The following is a 24,842-nucleotide window of genomic DNA, read 5'->3' as shown; positions in this document are numbered from 1 at the left end:
ATTTGTAATTGTAAAACAAAACAAAATTTGTAATTGTAAAACAAAACAAAATTTGTAATTGTAATATATTGTTTATGTATATGAGCAAAATTAAGAGGAAGGTTAAGCTCTATAATCAATGCAATGATATGCTGTAAAATTTGCTTTTAAATAAACTTTATATATTAATAGATCCTTTTAATAAACCCACTACCTCATTATGTATGTATGAGTATCTCATGAAAAACTATATATTTATTTCAAGTTTTCAACTGTTGTAATATACGATATTTTTTTTTCAGTTTTCACCTATCACTCATGCCTTGGCAGCAATTATATAAATCATACGTTTTACATTATTTACATTAAAAAGTCTTAAACTAATATCAAAGGCTAGAGTTCTCTTTGCTGGCACAAATATGTGATGCTTATGTTGCTTTGTATATGTAGTTTTAAGTTTTAACTGGTGCACAAAAAAAAGAAAAAAAAATGTCGTTTTAACTTTTTAATTTTTGAAAAGTTTATATATGTCTCCAATCGTGTTCGTTCCTATACATCTACTAGTACATATAACGAGTAACAACTACGGTAAAGATATATATTTTTGGTTAAAGTAAGCCTATCAGTTATATGACCTCTCTAACGAGTAACAACTACGGTAAACATATATATTTTTGGGGAGAAAACACGGTAAACAAATATTCGACAAAAAATCGAAATTATTTAGTTTGAGTTATGAAATATTGGTTGGTTTTAGTCTTCGTAACCATTCTAACAAAATTGAAACTTTCGTTGAAGCTTCCTTTTTCTTGTATCTTCAATCATTGACTTCTTTTGTCTTGCTTAATTTGATCATCGACTTTGTTCGACGTTATCGTTCACATGTCTTCCTCCGGTGCGACCGTAGTTGTGAAATAACCAGCACAAATAAGTACGTCTTAGAATAAAATGTCAATAAAATACATATTTTCTATTTCTTAGCAGATTTCGTGTAACATTTATCCTATTAAATTATCCTTATTGTGTAGAGTTTAAAATAAATTCTGTCAATCAATTTAGAGGAACGTTGAGCTCTAAATCTATGGAGTGTTATATTAAAGAATTAATTTATTTTCCTACTGCGATATTTGTATTGTATCTGCCTCTTAACAAATGATTATAGCTTCATCAAAATAACTTAAGTAGCAGTATAATTATTTGGAAAAAGCGATAATGAAAGGAAGCCCCACAAAACTATTGTCGTGAGATGTTGCTTTTTAAGCCATGTTTAGTTTAGTTTTTTTTTCTTTTGTTAAAAAGCCATGTTTTGTTTTTGATGTTGGATAGTGCATCTAAATGCAAATGCTCAAATGTTATTCATCTGGACACTATTCTATATGAATCTAATTATTGTATTCGAATGCAAAATTTATAACATCTAAAAATCCAAATATTTGAAATGGAAAATATGCTAAGTCGAAAGCAAACTTTACATCTTAAAATTTAAAAGACTTAGATATCCTTTAATATAACTGTAATAATAACTAGTTTTATATTAATTAATTTACTATTAGATATAATTTTTAATCCATAAAATAGTTTTTTATTACCAAAACTGTAAAATCATTTTTTGTCAAAATGATAAATCATGTTTTCCCACTAAACTTGCAGATTTGATTTTTTTTAACCATAAATTGTATATTTTTCCAGAGTTGAAAAATTGATTTTCTGTCAAAATCGCACAATCTATTAATTCATTTTAAAACTATAAACAACAAAAAATAACTTTTGATAGTAGAAATATTTAAAAAATATTTAACCTTCAATCTGAAAATTATTCAGATATAATAATTATTAATTACGAATATAGTTTAAAACATATTTATATAAATATAATAACTAATGTCTTTTTATCCAAAAATAATAATATAAATTATGTCTTTTTAGGGCAACTCCAATAAGACTTTAAAACATCAAATTTATGTAATTTTATCTCTAGTAGGACTCCAAAGTCACACCATATCACCAAATATGGTGTTTTATAAATAGTGTTACACCAAATTTGGTGTAACATTAATCATCACATCAAATATTAAACTAATGTATTTTATTACTTTTCATTTAATTATAGTTAGATTATTATTATTAATTATTTTAAACTTATAATTAAAAATATATCATAATATTTTTTTATTTTATATTACTAAACATTAAAATATAATTTTATTTATATTTTTGGTTAATAATATAATCAAATAAGTATCATTAATTATTAAAAATTGAAAACTAAAAAATAATTATTTTATAATTTTGTTTAAAATGTATAGTATTTAAATTAAAGTAGTATTTCATAAAAATTAACTAAAAATAATTATTTTCACTCACTTTTTCGCAAGTTCGAATGTTAAGCATACAGCATGTATGACAGAAAGTAGGAGAAGAAAAACAGCAGCAGCAATGGAAGCAGCTGACCAAGGATTGTGGAAATAATCACGTCTCAGAGTTGCTGAGGAACCTCATATAGTGGAAGAAGTAAGCATCTAAACGATGACATTGCTCAAACAAGATGATGTTTCTGTAAAGGGCTTCTGTGATGTCACTGATCTTGATTTTGGGATTAGTTTATGGCTTATGTTCTTGAACTGCTACTTGAGCCACCTCCGAAGCTTCTTATGCTAAGTGCTTCACTGCCAGATTAGAAACCGCCAGTATCAGCAACTGAAAACTCACACCTGATATCATCGACTGAAGATGTTATAGAGAAAACAGTAAAAGAAGAAGCAGTCCATGTAATGCAACAGAAATGATCTGCTCAGAAAAGAGTGAAGAAATCTCCCATTGAAACATTAGAAAAGATTAACAGAAGGTCAAAACGGCCCACTGTAAGGATAATTTATTTCCTTTTACATTTGGATCAGTCTGTGTTACTTGAATGTTCCATCTCACATAGAGTTTGTGAATGTTATAATGGTGTGTGCATAGAATGCTGTGGTCAGCAGCATTGTTCAAGTGACCGACCAATCTTCCAAGAAGGCGGGTTTTGAAGTGGTTCGAAGATAGAAGAGTAGAGGATGGCATTCCAGAAAAGCGAGCTCCCTATCAGTCCCCGGTTTAATGTTTCAGATCGCATTCTCAGAAAATAAATTGACTCAATTTGGTTCTCCTTGGTTTCTTTCCTTCTTTAAAATTATATAACTTTCCTATTATTTAAAATGAATCAACATCTATTAAAAAAATAATTTAACTTTTAGTACTTGGTTGTGCTTTTCCTTGGATCTCATTATATCTAAGCTTCCTCTCTTGCTAGTTGCGCTTGTGGGACCTTTCTATTACGGTCGTCTTTGTAATTTTCTGTGAGGAAATGTCAAGGAAGTCGGTATACGGAGAAAAGCAGCAGCCAACCCACTCTTTTTTTTTGCTAGTGGTTTCATCATTCCAACTCAACGTTCTGTGTTGAATATACCAAACAAAGCTTCTTTATAGTTTCTTCCTACACATAGATCCCTGTAAAGCTTTTGTAATAGTGATTCTCTTTCCATCATACTAATTAATGGATTCTTCTTTTTTTTCTTACTACTCTTGCTGCTGCAATAGGACTCTTAACCGTTCTGAGAAAACTTAGGTTCCATCTTGATAATAACAATGAAAAGGATTCTTCTTCATCACCTTCATATTCTTTGTCTCCTTCATCAACAGTTTCTCCACCTTCTTCTCGCATCTGGACGCATGATGTTTTTCCTAGTTTCCGAGGGGAAGATGTCCGCAAAGACTTTCTCAGTCACATTCAGATGGAGTTTCAAAGAAAAGGAATCACTCCATTCATTGACGATGAAATCAAAAGAGGAGAATCTATCGGTCCTGAGCTCGTCAGGGCCATTAGAGGATCTAAGATTACAATTATTTTGCTCTCTAGGAACTATGCCTCCTCAAAATGGTGTCTTGATGAACTGGTGGAGATTATGAAGAGCAGAGAAGAGTTGGGTCAAACTGTAATGGCTATTTTCTACAAAGTTGATCCATCTGATGTGAAAAAGCTAGCTGGAGATTTCGGGAGGGTCTTTAGAAAAACTTGTGCTGGTAAAACAAAGGAAAGCATTGGGAGATGGAGACACGCTTTGGCAAAAGCGGCTACAATCGCTGGCTATCATTCAAGCAACTGGTTAGTTCCTTTTATTCCCACTTTCTCTATACATTTTTTCAAACATACACATCCCACAAATTCATAATCTGCATTGATTATTTAATAGATAAACTAAGCTCTCCCATTGATAGGGATAATGAAGCTGCCATGATCAAGAAAATCGCCACTGATATATCGAACATGCTGAATAGTTTCACACCATTGAGTGATTTCGACGGGTTAGTTGGGATGGGAGCTCATTTGGAAAAGATGGAACCATTGTTAGGACTAGGCTCAGATGAGGTGAGGATGATTGGGATTTGGGGTCCTCCTGGGATTGGGAAAACCACAATCGCTAGAGTAGCATACAACCAACTCTCAGACGGTTTTCAACTGAGTGTCTTTATGGATGATATCAAAGTAAACTATTCAAGACTGTGTTCCGATGACTACAGCGCAAAGTTGCATCTACAACAACAATTTATATCTCAAATAACCAACCATAAGGATATGGTTGTTTCTCATTTGGGAGTCGCCTCAAATAGGTTGAAGGACAAGAAAGTTCTTGTTGTTCTTGATGGCGTGGACCGGTCAGTACAACTAGATGCGATGGCCAAAGAGACTTGGTGGTTTGGTCCTGGGAGTCGGATTATCATCACAGCGCAAGATCATAAACTTTTTAGAGCACATGGGATTAACCATATTTACAAGGTGGATTTTCCAACAAATGGTGAGGCTCTCCAAATCTTTTGTACGTACTCTTTTGGTCAAAAGTTCCCTAAAGATGGTTTTGGGGAGCTTGCTCGAGAAGTTACAAAACTTGTTGGTGACCTCCCCTTGGGGCTAAGGGTCATGGGTTCCTACTTTCGGGGAATGTCCAAGCAAGAGTGGATAAATTCGTTACCAAGATTAAGAACTAGCCTTGACGCTGATATTCGAAGCATTTTGAAATTCAGCTATGATGCTTTAGATGATGAAGATAAATACTTGTTTCTTCATATAGCCTGCTTCTTCAGCTCTGAAAAGATTCACAAAGTGGAAGAGCATCTTGCAAAGAAGTTCTCGGAAGTGAGGCAAAGACTTAACGTTTTAGCTGAGAAATCTCTCATATCTATTGAGTCAGGATATGTAATGATGCATAGTTTGCTAGAAAAACTAGGCAGAGAAATAGTTTGTAAGCAATCTATTCATGAGCCTGGACAGCGCCAGTTTCTGTACGACGATAGAGAAATTTGTGAAGTATTGGCTGGTGATGCAACAGTAAGTGTCTTTCATTGCATTATTCCCTGCAAATTTAGTTTTTTCGTTAGTTAACAAACTCTACTTTCTTGTTTGGCCATTTCTTTCAGGGTAGTAAAAATGTCATAGGCTTGAAGCTCGACTACTACAAAATAAAAGAAGAATTAGATATAAGTGAGAAAGCCTTTGAAGGAATGTCAAATCTCCAATTTTTAAAAGTATATGGTTATAGTGATACATTGCAATTAACTCGAGGTCTGAACTATCTACCTCATAAACTTCGATTACTACAGTGGAGTCATTTTCCAATGACATGTTTTCCTTGCATTGTAAACTTGGAGTTCCTTGTCGAACTAGTCATGAATTTCAGCAAGCTTGAGAAGCTGTGGGAAGGAATAATAGTAAGTTATTTTGATTTATAATTGTCTTTCTTTCGAGTCTATCATTAGTGTTTTCTTTTTGAAAATGTGGTTCTTATCGGTTTCAGTACTAAAGTGTATAATGCAACCATGTTCTTGTTATTTGTCTGTACAGCTTCTTCGAAGTTTGAAGTGGATGGATTTAAGTTATTCTGTAAATTTAAAGGAGCTTCCTGATCTCTCAACTGCCACCACCCTTAAGAAATTAAATCTGAATTCTTGTTCCAGTCTGACAAAGCTCCCGCCGGCTATTGGATATACCAATAATCTTGAAGTACTGAATCTCCAAAATTGCTCGAGTCTAATCGAACTCCCTTCCTTGGCTGGAAATGCCACTAGTCTGGAGGAACTATATATCAGTGGATGCTCAAGTCTTGTGGAGTTTCCCTCCTTTATTGGGAATTCCGTTAATCTCCGAACATTGGATCTTAGTAGTTCCCCAAATCTGTTGGAGCTCCCTTCCTATGTTGGGAATGCCACCAACTTGGAGAAGTTGGATCTTAGTAACTGCTTAGATCTGGTGGAACTTCCTCTCTCTCTTGGAAACCTTCAGAAGTTGCAGAAACTGATATTAAAAGGATGCGATAAGCTAGAGGTTCTTCCCAGCAACATCAACTTGGAATCTTTGGAGAAACTTGATCTCTCTGGATGCTCAAGTCTTGATCTCGGTGGATTGTCCATCGTCGGAAATGCCGTCAATCTCCGAGCATTGGACATAAGTAGTCTACCACAATTGTTGGACCTCCCTTCCATCATAGGGAATGCCACTAATTTAGAAGACTTCAACCTTAGTGGTTGCTCAAATCTGGTGGAACTTCCTTTTTTTATTGGAAATCTTCAAAAGTTGCGGAGACTGAGATTAACAGGATGCGGTAAGCTAGAGGTACTTCCCGCCAACATCAACTTGGAATCTCTGGATGTACACTTAATCTCCTTAACTGCTCCATGTTGAAAAGTTTCCCTCAGATGTCTACAAACATTAGAGCTCTCGACCTCATAGGAACTTCAGTAGAACAAGTGCCTCCCTCGATTGTGTCATGGCCTCGTCTTGATCAGTTGGAGATGTCATACTTTGAAAACCTCAAGGAAAGCCCGCATGCTCTTGAAAGAATCACATGGCTGTGCTTGACCGACACGGAGATACGAGAGGTTCCTCCGTGGGTCAAGAAAATATCTCGTCTGAATGAATCCGTGCTCAAGGGATGCAGAAAGTTGGTATCACTCCCACCGATTCGGGAGTCCATCGAATTCGTGGATGCAAGAGACTGTGAGTCCTTGGAGATGCTAGAGTGCTCCTTTAACAATCCACAGGTTTGGCTCTCCTTTGACAACTGCTTCAAACTGAATCAAAAGGCAAGAGACCTCATCATCCAGAACAGTGAGTATGCAGTCTTACCAGGTGGACACGTGCCAGCATACTTCACTCACCGAGCTACTAGTGGAGGTCCATTGACAATCAAGTTTGAATGAAAAGCCTCTTCCAAAATCCATGAGTTTCAAAGCTTGCATCCTGCTGGTTAATAAAGGTGACCCCCTGCTGGTTAATAAAGGTGACCCTGACGCTTGCTTTAAAGAGAAATTGACGGAAGTGGAGGTTTTGTATAAAAATAGGAGTCGTCGGCTAACTCAGCCTTTAACGGAGCATCTGTACATATTCCAGTTCAACGCTGAGGTTACTTCCAACGAGCTTCTCTTTGAGTTCAAGCTGAAAAATGCCGACTTTTGGAAGATTGGTGAATGCGGGCTAGTCCAACACTTGGAAGTCCCCTCATGTTGAGATGATTATTATTAAATAATCTGTACAAAGACTCTACTTTGCAGAACGAGAACCAGATGCTTAGGCATGTACGATTTATCTATCTCACTCTTGATTTTAGTTTGCAATGTCACTGATTGAACACTTGTTAAAAGATATCACATTGCTGGAAAAACATGAAATGTTCATCAAATAAGTTAGCAACTTAAAGGACTATAAAATAAGATTTAGATTAATTCACAAATGTAAGTAGTTTCTTGAATAGTTCTTGGAATAGCTCATTCACTGTGATCTATATGGATGCTCGGTTTTTGTTATGTCTGTGGTTTTTTTGTTCAAACGGTGGAGAATGCAAAGTTTCTTTTCTTTTGTATTAATATATTAATAATGTTTTTTATGTATTTTAATAAGTTTTGGTTTGTTTTTGGGTGCATGCAGATTCTGTCGGTTCCGAGCTCATTAGTGCGATTAGAGGATCTAAATCACGATTATTTTTCTCTGTAAGAACAATGCCTCCTTAAAATGGTGTCTTGATGAACTGGTGGGAGATTATGAAGTGCAGAGAAGAGTTGGGACAAACTGTAATGGCCAATTTCTATAAAGTGGATCCATCTGATGTGAAAAAGCTAACTGAAGATTTTGGGAAAGTCTTTTATAAATCTTGTGCTGCAGGTAAAACAAAGGAAGCATTGGGAGATGAAGGCAAGCTTTATGACTCTGTGATTTTTTTTTCACACTTGATGTATACATCTTTTAAACAAAAGACATCCCATAATTCATATTTCTATATGAGACTGTGATTTTTTTGCTGATGAGTGTTTCATCAAAAAACCATTTGGCTCATCGTATGCATCTGAATTCAAAGAATAGACTCTATAAATGTTATCTGCTACCAAACCAAAATAGTATATATGTTCCCAAATCTCTTGCTGTCGGATTGCTTTAGGAGACTAAAGCCTATTCCCTGACATTCTTGTCATGTGTTTTCCAAGAGTTTGTGGAGGAGTTAGGGATCTCCATGCTGTCTTTGATTCCTCTCCCTCCAAAATAGTACGTATAGCAGTTTGAAAAGAATATCTGGTGCAGAACTGCAGGTTTAACTCTACTGAGCTGTCTGAAATGATAGCAACAATGGTCGACCAACTGTTTGTATACTGCTGTTGCAGGAGACCTCAAGCAAGTTTCTCGCAGATCTGAGACGAGTAAAAGCACTAAAAAATAAGTGGTTACGAGTTTCCATCGTGTGCTGGCGCAGAACACAACAAGGAATGGCTCCTCTGCTCCAACACACCACACGGTCCATAGTTGATTATTTAATGCATGCATTCAACTCTACAAGACTACAACTGTTAGGGATAATGAAGTGGCCATGATCAAGAATCGCCACTGATGTATCGAACATGCTGATGCTGAATAATTTCACACCATCGAATGTTTTATCTCAACTTTGCCAAGTGCTTCAAACTGAATTAACAAGTGAGAGATCTTATCATCCAGACACCAACTCGTATGTATGCGGTCGTACCAGGTACAGAAGTTCCTGAATACTTCACTCACTGAGCTACTAGTGGAGGTTCATTGACAATCAAATTGAATGAGAGGCCTCTTCCTACATCCATGGTTTATAAATGTGACGAAGATGAGGCTAGTAGCTTTCTCCATGTTACGTTTAGGAAAAGCAAGCATGTGCTAAATCCAGTTTTAACAGAGCATCTTTAATTTGTTTCCTTGTTTCCCTAATATACTCCCTGTTGTTTAATTTGCTTCTCTTATGATTTTAACTCCTTGTTGATGAGACATGAGCGCTTATGTATATTCAGTTTAATAACTCATTATGGAAAATATCATAAGTAAGCAAATTTAATTATAAATAATAGTATATATACGTAGATATGGTTAGTTTTAGTTAGATCACAATAATTTAATGATAGTTTAAAAACTTGTTGATATAAAAAACTTACAAAACGGAATAATGTTGTAGCTAATATATATCAATAGCAAAACCCCACAAGACTGAAGAGATCTAGAACAACAAAAACACAGAGCACTTCTGACCTGCAAAAATACCGCAATTACTTGGTTTACAAAAAAACAAAAAAAAATACCCAATATTACTTTCTTTTTTTTTGTAACTGTTTACGGCAATTACTTTACACCCAAGTTGTAGAAAATATATGAAGATGAATCAGGCTTTGATCTGGAACGTGTAACACTTGACGGATCCGACGGAAATATCTATTTCGATTAGATTATCGTCTTCATACTCGGCTAATAGTTGGATAAGTCCGAAATCTTGATGTCCAGTCTTCTTACTGAAGTGTTGGCCAACGTAGTGGCCGCTTGGCAAAGAGAGCTCTATGTAGCTTTCCTCATCAGGGATTGTTCCATCGTCTTCGTCTTTATCTGTGACAATCTCATCACTGGTCGTAGATATTTCGATGTCTCCTAAAGATTCTTGTTGACCAAGATCTTGATCTTGAACCTCTTTTAGAGGGTTTAGTGGTGGGGCGATGAAAGACAACCATGAAACTGGTTTCTTGAAAAGTAATGAAATAAAATTCACCCCATATTTCACTATTTTGTTCTCAAGATATATATGAATACAATTACTTTGTAGTTCTACCAAAAAAGAAAGAAGAAATAAGAGTTCAACCATTATAACCCCCAAGAATTAAGAGAAGAAATTATTTTTGATCCAAATACTTTTCATAAACAAAAACCCTAGAATAAAAAGATGGGTTGATGTAAAAACAAGAGTATTTAAACGTGCTTATTCAAATAATGAAACGCATATAAATAGACTAATAGAGAAGATTGAGCTAAACTAGAAAGCTCTTTTTTTCTTTCTTTGCATTGAGATTTGAGAAGAAACAGCTCGATCCCTAGTTAGTCTACCGATTGGCGAGAAAATGGATCCCTAGATTAATAAAACTTGATAGTTTTTTATCACTCCTTGTATTATACACTACCAGAATTTGAACTTCCAAAAAATGAAAATTTTACTGTTTTACTTTATTTCTTTTGCTAACTAACATTGATATGAATGTATTTCTTTTTTCTACTTTAATATGATAACAAAAAAACTAGCTTAATATTAATGTATTTCTAATTCATTATTTCTATTTCTTCTCCAGATGTTTGTCCAACAACTTTTTCTCTTCCGTAAATAACTTAAATGGGTTTTATGCATGGACAAAAACCAAATTGGAACCGAGGACCTTTAGATATCTGAATGGTTCTTATATTTCTATATCCAAAATAATCGAACCGAACCAGAACTGAATAGAGAACCGAATGAGTACCCGATAAAAATATTAATTACATATACACATAACATAATTAAATATATATTTATAACTAATTTTTTTTAAAAAAAATCCAAAAATATTTGAAGATAACTAAATTATTATAAAATATCCAAACTACCCAAAACTATCTGGATAAATTTATTAGAAATATCCAAAGTAATCCAAATATCTATTTTTTTAAATCATCCTAATTATTTGATATTTTATCCTAAATAACCGATATTTTATCCGAACTATCCAAACTAACCAAACTATCCGAACCGCAATCGAAACTAAATGAGCCAGAATTTTTCGGGTATTTTCCAGTTCCTAATTTTATTATCTGAACCAAACCGAACCCGATACTATTTGAACCAAACCGAACCTGATACTATTTGAACCAAACTGAACCGAAAATATATCAAGTAGTAAATGGATCCTTTAATCCTCTATCCGAACTATCTGAAACCCGAAATACCAGAACTGATACCCGAAATGCCCATGTCTAATGGGCTTATTGCATGAAGGATTTGTAGGTATTTCATTTTGTCTTCAAATTTTGTCTTATTATATTTAACATGTATCAAAATTATCTTAAATTCATTTTTTTCGAACTAATGATTTGTACAATTTATTTAAAATATCACTTTATTAGAAATTAGGGATTTTGTCAACAAAATCTATAAAATATGATTTTAAAGGAGTGAAAGGTGATTTATAAATAAATAAATTGAAACAACAACTTTTATGATGGTATTTGAAGTTTTCTTTTAAATAAACTTTTTGGTTTAGAAAAGATTCAAACCCATGAAGTGAAGAAAATAAAAACATACATTGGAAATTAAAACTTTACAAATTCAGTATCATATTTACGTTTCTATAGATAAAAAAAATTGATAAAAATGTTATATAGTATCATTTTAAATAATTTCTAAGAGTTGTAGAAGAATTCAAATTTTCCTACAAAAGTTAAATCTACTAAAATTTTAAACCACTCTACATTGTATTTGAATAAGAATTATAAAACGAATATTTTTTCTTTAGATTTTAATCATTTTATTTCATTTTAGATATTAAATCCCTCAAAATATTTATTTAGTGGCAATTTTACCAGATTATAGTGGATTTTATTTTTATTTTTAAATCCCACTGAAATCACTCCACATTTCACCAAATCTAAGAGACTAAGAACCTGCAAAATCTTATAAGTTCCTACTCCATCAGGTCCTTTTAACCTTGCATGCCAGCTATAAGTTCCAATATTTCATTAAACATAGACATGAAAACGAGTAATGTAATAAACATATACGTCCGTCAATTAACAGTTTTAATAGTCTAACCCTCGTAGTTGCCAACAAAAAGGAAAATAGATAATAAAAATTCTTGTAATCTGTATTTTCGTTTGGGTGAGGCTAAAAGCCAACCAAAACCCCTAAATAAACCCATTTTTAACTCATCTTTGCCCATTCTACAAGGGTGAAGTGTCGGTTGCCATGTGCATCCTTCCCTGCTTAGCACCTGGCGACATCTTAATTACTTTCTTCTAAATCTAAACAATTTATTCACTACAATCCATACATAAATTAAAGTTTTCCACCTAAATCTATACAATGGGAAAAGTTCTCTCTCTCTTGTTGCAGCATCCACCGTCACATACCAAAAGATCAAGTTCCGACTTTTTGCGTTCAAACACTATGTTTTCCAATGAAGAAATCTTCTAGTATCAAACTATCGTAGATGCAACTGACCACCAACAAAATATTTCCACCTCCAAAGCTGGCAAAACCAAAGCCAAATTTGAAAAAAAAAAGCATAATCATAACATATAGATTTTTAAGTTCTCCTATTAGATTAAGTTCTCAAGTAAAAAACAGTTACAAACAAAAAGCACAACATCAAAGCTTAAAAGCTTTCGGACGTTGGCCGATTGGGTTAAGTTGGTCTTCTGCTTAGTGTCTTTGGCCCATAGGATCTAAGCTTTGAATACCATGTTCTACTTCTTTAATGATTTCAATACATAATCACCGAAGTTAATCCTTCCTTTAAGGGGAGAAATTTCTTAATCATTACTCGATTTGGAACGAGGGCCTTCTATACAGGCAAGAGATGAGGCTTCCCCCGTGAATATGGATTTAGAGAAATTGTGCTTAATCAGGTTTGAAGGGAGCATGGACTTGGATCCCAAATCTTCTGGTATTAGAAATAATAAGAATTAGATTATAAGAATTCGGTTACATAAAAATAAGGAATATTGGACCATTAAAGATTCTTAAATTTGAGTGATCACTCAAAGTTTACATAAAAATAAGGAATATTGGACCATTAAGGATAGTTAACGTGTGTTGTTATTCCGAGATTCTATGGGGAATGTAAACTAAGATTTAAATGTATTTATAAGATTTTGAAATAATTTAATGATTTTATAGTCTAGTCCATTACTGGCTTTTTAAATGAGTATATGTGGACAAAACCAAGCTTCATCAAAATTTTCTTTTGTAACTGAAAAAAAAGCTTCATCAATTTCTTGTTCCTGACATGAACCAACTTAACTATTTATAATTAACCAGACTATCACATCTTGATACTGTTTTCTACGGCATTAAATATCGTTTGGACCAACATTTGTTGTGTGAGGTAATCCAATCCAAAGTCCCTCTCATCATTTTCCATCAAGAAGTAGCAATGATGATATGATATCTTTTTTTTTTTTTTTGGTCAAACATGATGATATGATATCTTTGAATTGGAAAATGACTTATATTCATTTTCATACACACGTAACTATTCAAACATTAAACTATTTTATGTAAATATATAAACCAGTAACGTTATCCATATGGGATAAGCTCAATCAGGCGTTCAAGATTTGATGGTTACGTACTTTGAGGAAATCCAATTTGGAAGATGGTCAAAGGCCGACACAAAGTAGAAAACAATATTACGAACTGTTGACAGATTTTGGGAGATATATGTTTACTAGTGAATGATTAAAATGTGTACTAGACGAGAGATTATTGTAGAGAAATGTGATACAAACTCATGTTATGCATTACAGTCAACGTTGCTTTCTCTTAATATTTTCCTTTTAGAATTACCAAAAGTAAATCTTGATGGACTAATTTACAGGTATGATTTTGTTAGTTTAGAGTTTATGCAAATTCACATGGGAACTACATACCCTATCGTGTGCTTTTCGTTTTTGTTTTTTTTTTGTTTTTTAAATATGGGTTTTTCTTATATTCAAACTGATTAAAAGTAAGTGATAGTACAATAAATCACTTATATGAGTCGTATAATAGAGCATATACATAATAATGTTCTTTAAACTTTGTACAACAAAAACAACCAAGGAATCTCAAACTTTGCACATATAATCGTCAGGCTGAAAACATATAAAAATAGAAAAAAACAAAAAAAAAATCTGAGGTCAAAAATAATAATGAATGAATAGTTGAGAATTACATTGGTAATATTTTCAAAACAGCCCCACAACAAAGAGAAATTTACACTTTTACGCATCTTCTTTCCTCTTGGTTCAAGAAAGCCCCTCCTCTCCACACCAAGACTAAAAAAACAAAGAGGAAGAGAGCTTTTAGAGACTGAGCTTCTCAAACTTTGAGGAACTTCTTAGTGCAAGAATACAAAAGCAGGATTTTCAAGAAGCTCTTCTGCTGGTTTGATTCCTACAAAGTCCTTCTCTTGCATCGAACTTGAAATATCATCGATTGAGAAAGGAATGCTGCAAACAAAAAAATAAATATACATATACCGAAGAGTTATCGAAAGAACTTGCTGTCAATATTGTATCTCGTAAACTTCATAAAGTATAGTTTGACGTAAATGATGGATCTTATATCATTTTCAACGTTACAACCTTGAAGTAGAGTTTTACCTGGAATCATCATCTAACAAGAAGGAATCACTGTCTGCATCATTGGATTCTTCTGTCATGAGTGCCCGCATGCTCGATATAACCTGAAAATTTTGTTCAGCATCTACAAAGGTTTCAAGTTGAACAAATGGAAGTGAAAAAAATGTTTTTAAAGTACTTCTTGTGAGACGCTTCTGGTGTTATAGCTGTCGTCCCAGTATAATGTGCAAATACGGTAAAGCTGCTGGACACTGAGTCCCTGTAACAAATATAACCAAGAACAATATTATTCAAATAAAAACAATGACCATCCATTGTGTTCCTAGAAACTGTAAACAGATTTTTTACCGGGCAAAGATCGTGTGCTATATCATCAAAAGAGATTCTGTACTTTTGGTGTATAACCTACAGGTCAAAGAGAGGAGCAGTTAAAAGGAACCAGTGATTACATTTTTCAATATGGACCAACATAAGTTGGTAGGAAGTATTAACATACCAGGAACCCAACGGCTTGTCTGATTTGTTTCAGTTCTTCCCAAGACGGTCCAGCATACTGCAAATCACAGACAATATAAAACCATTGATTTATAGAACAGTATTGAAATATTTTGTATGTAACACAGATCATGACTCAGGAATGTTTACTTCTTTGGCTTGGCAACACCATAACTCTAGCTCAGCAAGCCCGGCTTTGACAAACTCTCCATTGCTGAATGTACAGCACTCTTTCCGCAGAAGAAGACTGTACGAAATAAAACAAATCCGTGTGAGTGAGACCAAAGTATACAGTTGAGTAAGAATTAAACTTACCTGTTGAAAAGTTGTACGTTGATGAAAGAGAAAGTTTGAGAGTATATCTTCTGGATGAGTACTAAAGGAACCTGGGCATTTCATGTCAACATTATGAGAATTGAGTGACACAAAATAGTAAAAACGCCAATCGAAACTCTACTTTGTTTTGTCTCCTTACATGATTTTCTTTCAATGTGACAAGAAGCGAATTGAGACAGTCGATAATGCTTTGCCAGTGAGTTGCAGGAGAATCTTTTCCAAAGGATCTACCAGATCTTAGCATCCCTCCTTTAGAAGTTCTCGGCGCCTGAAGTTTTTCATTTGGACAACAACCAAAGATCATCATCCTCAAAGTGCAAAGAAACATAATCATCATCACGCCAAAGAAAGGTCAGCAAGAAACCTGAATGCATAGAGAGAGTAAAGTGGATAACTCTTTCTTCAAGTTATCTCTAACCATCCCAAACATTTTCTCAACATAAGCTGCAAGCTGTTGCTTGAAAAGGAGAGCCGGGTACTTCGCCTCCACGGGACGGATCACTGCGTTAGCAGCGGCTTCAGCTGCTGCTGCTAGGTTGCCTGAAGCTGGTGATGAGCGGAAGCTCTGGTGAAACAAAGAGAGGAGAGTTAAGATTGTAACCGGAAAGTCACATTAACTCAACAATACTACTAACCATAGCCATCCTTCCAAACAAAGAAGTCGCAGCAGGTGGCTTCTTGCTTTGTGTTGCTCCACTGCCACCGGTTTTAAGACTTTTTTGAAGCAAAAATAATAGCGCCGATGTGCTTGTCAACCAATACGCCAAGTGACTATTGTCATCTTCATTCTGAAAATATCAAAAGAATAGTTGGAAACTTCCTAGTTTAGTTTAAGTAATCCTACACAATGTCACGAACTGCCACTCCCAATTACCTCAATGGCAGAACCAATCATCTGAATCAGACGATCAAACAGATTGGTCTTCTCAGATTCGAAACACTTCCAGTAAAGAAGACATTTGTATATCGTAAATGCAGCCACAGGTTTCCCATTGCTGAAACCGATGTTGTCTTTTACACAGTCAATGAGAGCATCTGCATTCATCTGCAGTGACAGTTACAAATCAAGTTATCAGAAGAACTAAGTCACTAAAAGCTGTGTGAAGCATTACTAAACATACAATCTGACGTTCTGCAGCAGATTTCTCAGCGTTGCCAGCAACTGGTGTTGTAAACTCAGCTTCCTAACAAAAATGTAGACTTCACAGATTAATAACTAATGTAAAAAAATGCAAACAAATAAACAATGATGAGAATTGCTGGTTGGAGGAAACTATACATTGAACTCGCTTTCCAAGTTTATTTGGTGGCCATTTTCCAGATTCTACAAACAGATTTGAGGAAAAAGTTAGCATCTGATTGCTGGTAAGAAGGCAGCTCAAAGAGTACTTTCTACCTTAATAGGTGCTGTTGGAGGATGTCCTAGAGTAGTAGTCCTCACAGGAGTGCTTGAGATAGTTTGCTGATGCAGACGCATAATGTCTTTCTCAGCTTCCATGTCTAAGATTTTCTCTTCAAGCCTACAGATGCAAACGTCAAGACAAGTAAGCAAATCACAGCAAGAGTTCTTAACAATGCCAAGGATAGTCTATTGCAAAAAGGGACCTTTGCATTGCGGTTTTCAACTTCACTAGTTTGGATTCAGCATCCAATGCTTTCTTAAGTCTATCCTCACTAATCTTGGTTGTCTCTTGAAGTTTTTTCTCTGTCTCATCGATTTTCATTTCCAGTGAACTCACCATCCCCTGTACATGACAAGCAATCCAGAACATTGCCATATACTTACTCTCTTCAACAGTTAAGTAATTAAGGTACAACAGATTCAGAAACTCTCACAAACCTTTAGCTTTTCATTTTCATTTGTGATTTTTTCCATTAACTCCTGATTAACCACAGGAACCTCTTTAATAATGGGGGCAATCTCGGTAACTTTCTTGGCAGCTTCACGCTCTTTAATAAGCAATGCCTCAGTTTCTTTGCATCTAAGTTCCAGTTCCTCCAAAGAAGACTGCGCTTTTGCACTTTCTTGTTTCTTGGCCTCTTCCAGGTCAGTCTGCAGCATTGAAAGAAGATGAACAAAAAAACTCTTGGAGACATTTTTTTTTAAATGCAAAAATCTCACTCTTATCCGTTTTTCTAACTGCAGTCTCCAAGTCAGCTCTTCAACTTGCTTCTCTAGCTTGTTCTTGGCTTCTTGAAGTGCTCCAGTTTCTCGAGCAGCCTATGTGTAAAACGAATTATAGAATTAATTTATGAAAAAAGCAATACCTTCATAAGTGAACCTCTGAAACAAGAGACCATAGAACAAAACTAAAAACCACATCTCACCATCTTAAGCTTCCGAAGTTCCCCACGAGCAACCTTTGACCTCCATGCACATTGTGTCGTGATAGCTGCTTTCTTTAGTTTTCTGTAATGCAGCCGGGCCAAGTATCCACGGCACCAAGTCTATAATAACAAATGATCTTACCACGATGAGAATATGACCCAGAGACAGCTGTTTCATTGTTATCCATAGGTCTCTATGAAAGGACTTAATCTCTTTAAGTGTACCTGAATTACTATTGCTGCTTTCGTCTGCCTTCTGAAACACAGTTCGTTGCGGGCAACCATACCACGCATACCAGCTTGGACCGAAACAGAAGCAGAAAATAGTTCTGTATAAGCCTTCCTAGCCAGAAACATACGCAGGTCTCTCTGTATCGTTAAAGCAGCAGCTTCCCTGCGCATGCCTTCATATACATTTCTAGCAAGATACCCTGACAAACAGGAAGACACAGTCCAGAAACTAAACTAAAAAAAAAAAAAAAAAAACATGTTCAGTAGAACGTTTAAAAGTACCTCTGCAAACTGACTGAATCTGCTTAGCAGAATTACGAAGAAGGATGAAACTCTTTTTAGCAAGATAAGACCGGACTTTTCTCTGGATAATGCTTGCTGATCTTCCCAAGACCTCAGTCCTTCTGGTATCCAAGTCTGCCATTTGTCCAGCCCTCAGAAACACCTTTGTCTTGCCAATCTACAAAAGCAAATGTTCAATCCTCCACTATCAATGTATGTAGCTCATCATCACACATTACAAATGAGGCAACTTACCTGATAACCTTCGAGTCCAACTTTCTCCAGAAGCTTCTTGCAAGCAGCAGGGTCATCAGAGCTTATTATAAAAAGGAATCTCACATGTCAATAAACATAACCATTCAGTAAAGTAAAATCCTAAGAGATGGGAACAAACAATCATACTTCTTGACCAACACTTCTGGAGCAAGAATACCAAATCTGTTCAAGAATTCATCGAAATGTTTCCTGGTAGGATAGCCAGCACAACTTATCCTGATTGCCTCCATCACTCCCTGAAGTCATCAACACAAACAATAGTATACTTCTTTCAAAAATAGAAACAAAAAAATCACAAGAAACTGAACTAGAGAATGTCATTCGTCGCACCCCACAACGTAATTGCTGTAAAATGTTTTCGTTCTCAAAGATTCCAGGCTTGAGTAGGTTATTTGGTTTGATACAGCGAATATAGTGTGGCTCCGTGGTATTGAGAATCTCAAGCAACGATACCAATTGTTGCTGAAAAGAAGCAGACAATGGAATCAATAGACCAGAACTGTTAAGTCGAAATAGGAACTTAAAATCAGACTCACCTTGAAACGGGTACCTATAGATGAGAATTTTGACTTATTGAAATCGTCAGTCATTGGTGGGAACAAACTTGCTACAAAGGAACAACTTGAAGAATTTAACAGTGCTTGATGCTCAGCTATAACGTAATCTTTGTTCTTGTCCAGGAAAAGTTCTGTCTGATAAGTGACCTGCAACAATAAACCAATGGTTTGTTAGACCATATAACCACAGAAACATTTACTGGTAATGTCTTGGAAACGTTTATTTCACAATCATTGTGAACCAATGAAAGACTCACATCACCAGCGTAATGACAGATTGTGAAGTCGCTGCGAGCTAATTTCGGTTTGGTAAAGCGTTTGTGGTTTTTGAATGTCTGGTATAGCTTCTGTGCAAAAGTTTCATGTGTTGACCTTGGAAACATGCTGCATGGCAAAAGTCTCACTTCAGCTATGTTGTTCAAAAACAAACCCAAGTTTGTGAAGTTGAACTGATTGCAAAGGCAGTTTGGGTTTCATACTCACCAAGCCTCATCTAGCAGTGCAATAATACCTCCGGGTTTCTGAAGAACACAGAAAAAAATGACCAAACAGAAAATTATTGTTTAGGCAGGCGTCTAGATCGAATTTTTAATTGCCTTCCTGTCTACCATGGCAAGATAACTGGCAACAAGGATACATACATATCATCACATAGATACCTTTTCTATTAGGTCTAAGATATCTTGATTGTCAACGAACTCTATATAGCTCCAGTTGATCTCCTCCTTCTTATACTCCTCTTGCTCCATTTTAAAGACATGCTGCACGGAGATAATTTAGACACCTCCAGAATATAGAAAAGGCTACTACTCAAAAAGTAAAAGAGTTTTTTTCTGAACCATACCTGATTAAAGTGCTGCTGGAGTTTTTCATTGGTCAGATTGATACAAAATTGCTCAAAACTGCAATCAAGCTTGTGATTGTAAGTATCAGAGGCCAAAGAACTAAAAGAAACAGTCATGAGTAATTTAAAAATCAAACAATGAAGTTAAACCTCACAAGCTCACTAACTTGATAGCCAGTAAGAGAATCCCAACTATGTTAAAAAAACAAGCACTAGCTTGAATATGATACTGACCAGACCCATATATTGTATCAGAGATAGATCCACTTTATTAAAGAAACCCATCTAACCAACAACAAAAACTACAAGCATACCACTTAAGCACCTGTTTGTCTTGAAACTCTCAAATCCATAAATATCAAGAACACCAATCAAGTACTTCGAGTGAGGATCTTGACCAATTGAATTATTAATCTTGTCAACAAGCCTGCAAAGACCATAAAAAGGATTAGTATAGAACTATAGTGGAAAAGCACCAGTCATCAGGGTAGAATCTAGAAACCCACCAGTCAAACAACCGTGAGTACATGACTTTAGCCAAAGCATCTCTACTAAGAGTAGCAGCTTCTGGATCAAGAGTTTTTGTGATGGTTTCATCACGAGTTACCATGATACGCTTGCATAGTGAATCCTCAAGTGCCTTTTCATCGCAGCTGGAAAAGGAAAGACGATATAGATAAGGAAACCTACTTCACTACTCCAAAAACAGAAAACAAAACAAAACAAAACAAAACAGGCATTTACCTGAGAAGCTCAGCTGCAGTTTTCAGATGAAACAATGATTTTTCATCTTTAGGAACCGATGAATCAGTCTCTGCTCCTTTAGCAAACTCAACATTCCCGAGATGGAGAATGGCAGCTACAACGCTGAAAATCGCATCCTGAAACGAGATATCAGTAAAGTATAAACTCTTTTCTACAAGAGACAATATAGTTTATACCTGCTCTTCAGTACTGATCCCGACGACCTCCATAGCACGTCTTGTAGCATGGTACTCCTCAGCATCATTTATGCTATCCACCTCTAGACATTTAGATTGATTGAGATAATGGTATGCCTTTGGTTCACCCAGTTTGTATCTCTGCACATCCTGATAGTAGAAAATATCATTTCAGAAAACAAGGTTGTGTATTAGTAAAAGCCAAAACTTACTTCTTTCTCTTTTTAAGTGAATCACAAAAAACTTACTTCTTTTGGAGCAGCACAAAGCATGTAGAAACAGTGATAGTTTCTTTCAGGGTCAGAAACCTGACAAACACGTGATCTTTCTAGCAAATAAGTTCTTATGGCAGCTCCTGATATCCTTCCCTTTTCGTCAAATTGAATCTCCACGAACTTACCAAAACGACTATAAAGTACACAAACAAAACGAGTAAATAAACGAAATTTCAAAAGCTTATGAATAAAGTAGATGAAAGAATGCTCTACAGATTGTTACCTGGAATTATTGTTCCTGACAGTCTTTGCATTTCCGAATGCTTCTAACACAGGATTTGACTGAATTAAAGACACAATCAAGAAGCTTGTAAGAAACAGACCAAAGCAAAAAAAAAAAGAAGAAGATCAACACTTTAGTTATTTGTTCACTCTTCTAAAAGCAGGATCTGATTATTAAACATATATAAATAGGATGCTTTTTGTCACCTCCAACACTTTTTGTTCAACACTTCTTCCCTCAGAAGCAGCTCTCCCTCCCATGTAAGCAAGATATCTCATCAGCAACTTTGTGCTTTCAGTTTTACCAGCGCCACTTTCTCCACTAACCAGAATAGATTGACTTACTCCGTCATTAATCATCTGCCTGCATTAGAACGAGACGAGAAAACAGGCAAAGTTACACACAAAGGGTCAACAACAACAACAAAAATACAAAAGCAAAAAAAATGTTTCACCAGTGTGTATGGATATATTTACCTATATGCAGCATCCGCAACGGCGAATGGATGTGGACTTAGCTCCCCTAAGGCAGCTCCTTTATACTGCGCCATCATATGGCTACTATAAAGATGCGGAAGCCTTCTAAACGGATTAACAGCAATCAGTATGCTTCCTGTATAAGTCTATAAGAAAATAAAAGTGTTAGTCCACCTATAATATATTATTTGAAAAAAAAAAAAAAAATCAATAGGAATGTTTATTTACTCACATAAATCTCATTAATATCATATCTTGAATGCAAATTCTGTAGAACTCCAGGCTCATGCAAATAAGCAAGTCTTGTCATGTCATCAACTCCAGATGCTGGCGCTTCGGTATCTTTTGGATAAACAGCAGATGCTTTTGCAACAACCTGAAATTTTTTTAAAGTTTTTTTTCCTAAGTAAGAAAAACTGCTTTTCAATCAGAAGGTTTTAATTTAAGAAGAGAAGCAGAGGCCTGCATATACATGTTTCCCTGAAGTGGATAGGACTTTGATAACTTCACCATTAACCTCTACAACTTCACCATCGATCCATGCTTCGTCACGGTCCTCCACCCACACACAAGACCCAACTGAAGGACTGAAGTTACCAGCCTGTAGATACAAAAAAGGGTTGTCAAAAGGCTTAGTTATAAGACTGATGTGAAAGCTTAAGAACTAAAGCAAGCTCCTCTCAGTATAAAACCCACTTTTTAAGCTCTCTCACAAACTCATTTACGGTGATCAGAATATCTTAAATAAATTACATTTTGATTGCTTTAAGTTTCCAGTGGTTGATCAAAATCGTAAATGTAAGAGAAAAGAAAAAAACAAAAGTATTGTGGTAATGAACAAATAGAGCTTATGAAGATTCAGACCAAACATCAAACTCAAAACAGAATGGTCGTAGTTGAAGTCAAATCTCTTGATTCAGACAAGACTGGTGAATCAACAGATGATGACTCTTAAGTCAGCTCAAAGCCATGATCCCAAAATAAAATAAAAACACACAAAATTAACTTAATCACCCCAAATTAAAGGGGATTTGATCAAAATGAATCAACTAAAACACACAGACAATGAGATCTCACCATTTTGTATCGTAGATCAGAGACTTCAGACACAGATTCTGGATCTGGAGTGATAAGAACACATCCGAGAGAAGAACTTCAAGACACTCAGATTTGGTGGAGAAAGACGAGCAAAAATGACGAAAGGAAGGAGGTGCAAATAAATCTAAACGGGTTTCTCGAATATTTTCTTTCCCCCCTCGAATATTTTTGAGTATTATTGTCTTTTTTTTTTCTTTTTTTACTTTGTTTCTTTTTTCGCCGTTTTCGTGTTTGTCCCCTCTTCTCTTCCACCTCCTAATCTCTTGGATTTGGTCTGAATTAATTACTCTTTAACATTCATAAACTTTCAAATACTATTAACCGAGCTTGGTCTCCGACACGCACACCCAATTTTGTCGGTTCACGAAATGTCTTTCTTCATTGGAAATTAAAAATTAACTGATTTTTTTTATCTACTTCGTAGTATAAATAATTTAAGTTCTTAACATAACTAATAGTCTAATTCAACAAAAATACATGGTCTAGTTAATCATGTGAATGCCCCTAACCGTTTTGACTAAACAGTCTATTTAAAGTTGTTTTAGTTTTGCAAAGATAATATTAGTTTGGCAAAAAAGAAACGTTATGAGGCTTATAGACAATAATTTTTTTTGTTAATTTTTTTTGATAATCATAAGGATCTCAAAATTTTAGATCCAAAAATTAATCCCACGAAAACTTACATTTACTACGTAAAACTCATCATTAAAGATGCGGTTAGGTGACCAGTACTACTTAAACTTATTAGTATTACAACATTTTGATTATAAAGTTTTTTTTATAACCAAATAGCTAGAATAATTATAAAATAAATTTCCATTTAAATAAATTTGGATGTGTATCTTAATATTTAAAATGCCTATTAATTAAAATATCATTTTTGTGAGATACCTAAAATTGAAATTCTCCCAATAAAAGAAATATATTCTTACATATTAGTGCTTCATACAAATTAATGAAACATAGTAATATGTTTTGATTGTTATTATTTATTAAGTATTTTTTGCGTAATAGAAGGATGAGGATGACAATATGTGAGTTTTTTTAATGTCTTTAAACACATTTGACTAAGCTTTGTGTTTTTTTCTAATGGAAATTTAATTTATATGCTTTTTCTTGTGTGGATTTCTAGTTGATAATATGCAATGTTCTTTAAAATAAAAATAATTTAGTGGCTACAAAATCATAAATAAATTATGTGTTTATACTTGCATCAAATTTATATTAAACAACATTATGAACGTTCACATTATTTAAAATGGAGTATTTTACTTTCATACCATTTTTTTTGACATCATACCAGTTTATATTTACTTCATATAAATCTTTAATATAACAAGAAAATCTAATTAAGTTACAAAGAACAAAAAATCTTACACTGTAGCTTATTAACAAATTTTTTTTGAGAAAAAGCTTATTAACAATTTTGCCGTTTATATTTTCACAAATAAATTGCTACTACTTTAAGCAAAAAAAAAAATTGCTACTACTTGTTCGATTACTTAGTGCAATATACTTTCTTTTTCTCGTTATCTTTTCACATGGTACACAAATAAAGTATTTGGCTGAGCTGTTTTGATTGTTTTTGAAGAGATGCTTTGTTGGAATGGAGCTGTTTTGATTTTCTGGTCTTTGACGGTTGGTTTCGCTCCGTTTTTCTCTCTATTTGGACGAGTCATATGCCATTGTTTCATTTGTTTGGTTGAGATTTGTGTTGTGTCTATAAAAGATGTTCGCTGTATGAATTCATCGGTTTTGTTTTTGATTCCTATTTATGTTCTTTCTTTTTCTTTGAAACACCAATACCTATTTATGTTCTGAACATGAAAT

General features: G+C 34.7%; 2 protein-coding genes and 1 pseudogene across 2 annotated transcripts; 1 reads left to right on the top strand and 2 right to left on the bottom strand.

The window, feature by feature from the left end:
- Positions 1-3,509: 3,509 nt before the first annotated feature.
- LOC108826638 (disease resistance protein TAO1-like) lies at positions 3,510-8,302 on the top strand (annotated as a pseudogene).
- A 1,161-nt stretch (positions 8,303-9,463) lies between these two features.
- On the bottom strand, positions 9,464-10,160 carry LOC108825353 (uncharacterized). Its single transcript, XM_056994024.1, has one exon. The coding sequence runs from the start codon at positions 10,146-10,148 to the stop codon at positions 9,678-9,680; it is 471 nt and encodes a 156-aa protein (XP_056850004.1). The 5' UTR covers positions 10,149-10,160; the 3' UTR covers positions 9,464-9,677.
- Positions 10,161-14,065: 3,905 nt separating this feature from the next.
- Positions 14,066-23,254, bottom strand: LOC108826637 (myosin-6-like). Its single transcript, XM_018600022.2, is given in 40 exon segments — positions 14,066-14,432; positions 14,434-14,518; positions 14,672-14,754; positions 14,829-14,909; positions 14,999-15,055; positions 15,147-15,203; positions 15,296-15,392; positions 15,461-15,531; positions 15,621-15,749; positions 15,846-16,046; positions 16,117-16,269; positions 16,356-16,526; positions 16,603-16,665; positions 16,761-16,805; positions 16,878-17,001; positions 17,087-17,226; positions 17,322-17,534; positions 17,604-17,702; positions 17,810-17,929; positions 18,035-18,240; positions 18,323-18,500; positions 18,578-18,638; positions 18,725-18,834; positions 18,929-19,060; positions 19,135-19,302; positions 19,413-19,539; positions 19,639-19,676; positions 19,815-19,916; positions 20,000-20,057; positions 20,325-20,426; positions 20,506-20,652; positions 20,744-20,880; positions 20,941-21,090; positions 21,189-21,348; positions 21,439-21,497; positions 21,645-21,801; positions 21,915-22,060; positions 22,147-22,290; positions 22,387-22,515; positions 22,992-23,254. Coding segments are annotated over 40 exon segments (4,548 nt in total). The 5' UTR covers positions 22,995-23,254; the 3' UTR covers positions 14,066-14,387.
- Between the last annotated feature and the right edge of the window lie 1,588 nt (positions 23,255-24,842).

This window comes from Raphanus sativus, chromosome 9 (genome assembly GCF_000801105.2).
Source record: "Raphanus sativus cultivar WK10039 chromosome 9, ASM80110v3, whole genome shotgun sequence".
NCBI lineage: Eukaryota > Viridiplantae > Streptophyta > Magnoliopsida > Brassicales > Brassicaceae > Raphanus > Raphanus sativus.
This window is presented reverse-complemented; position numbering and strand designations above follow the sequence as displayed.

What these genes read in the sequence shown, in the direction of transcription:
- LOC108825353 (XM_056994024.1), bottom strand. Translation starts at nt 10,148, where the DNA reads ATGGTTGAACTCTTATTTCTTCTTTCTTTTTTGGTAGAACTACAAAGT.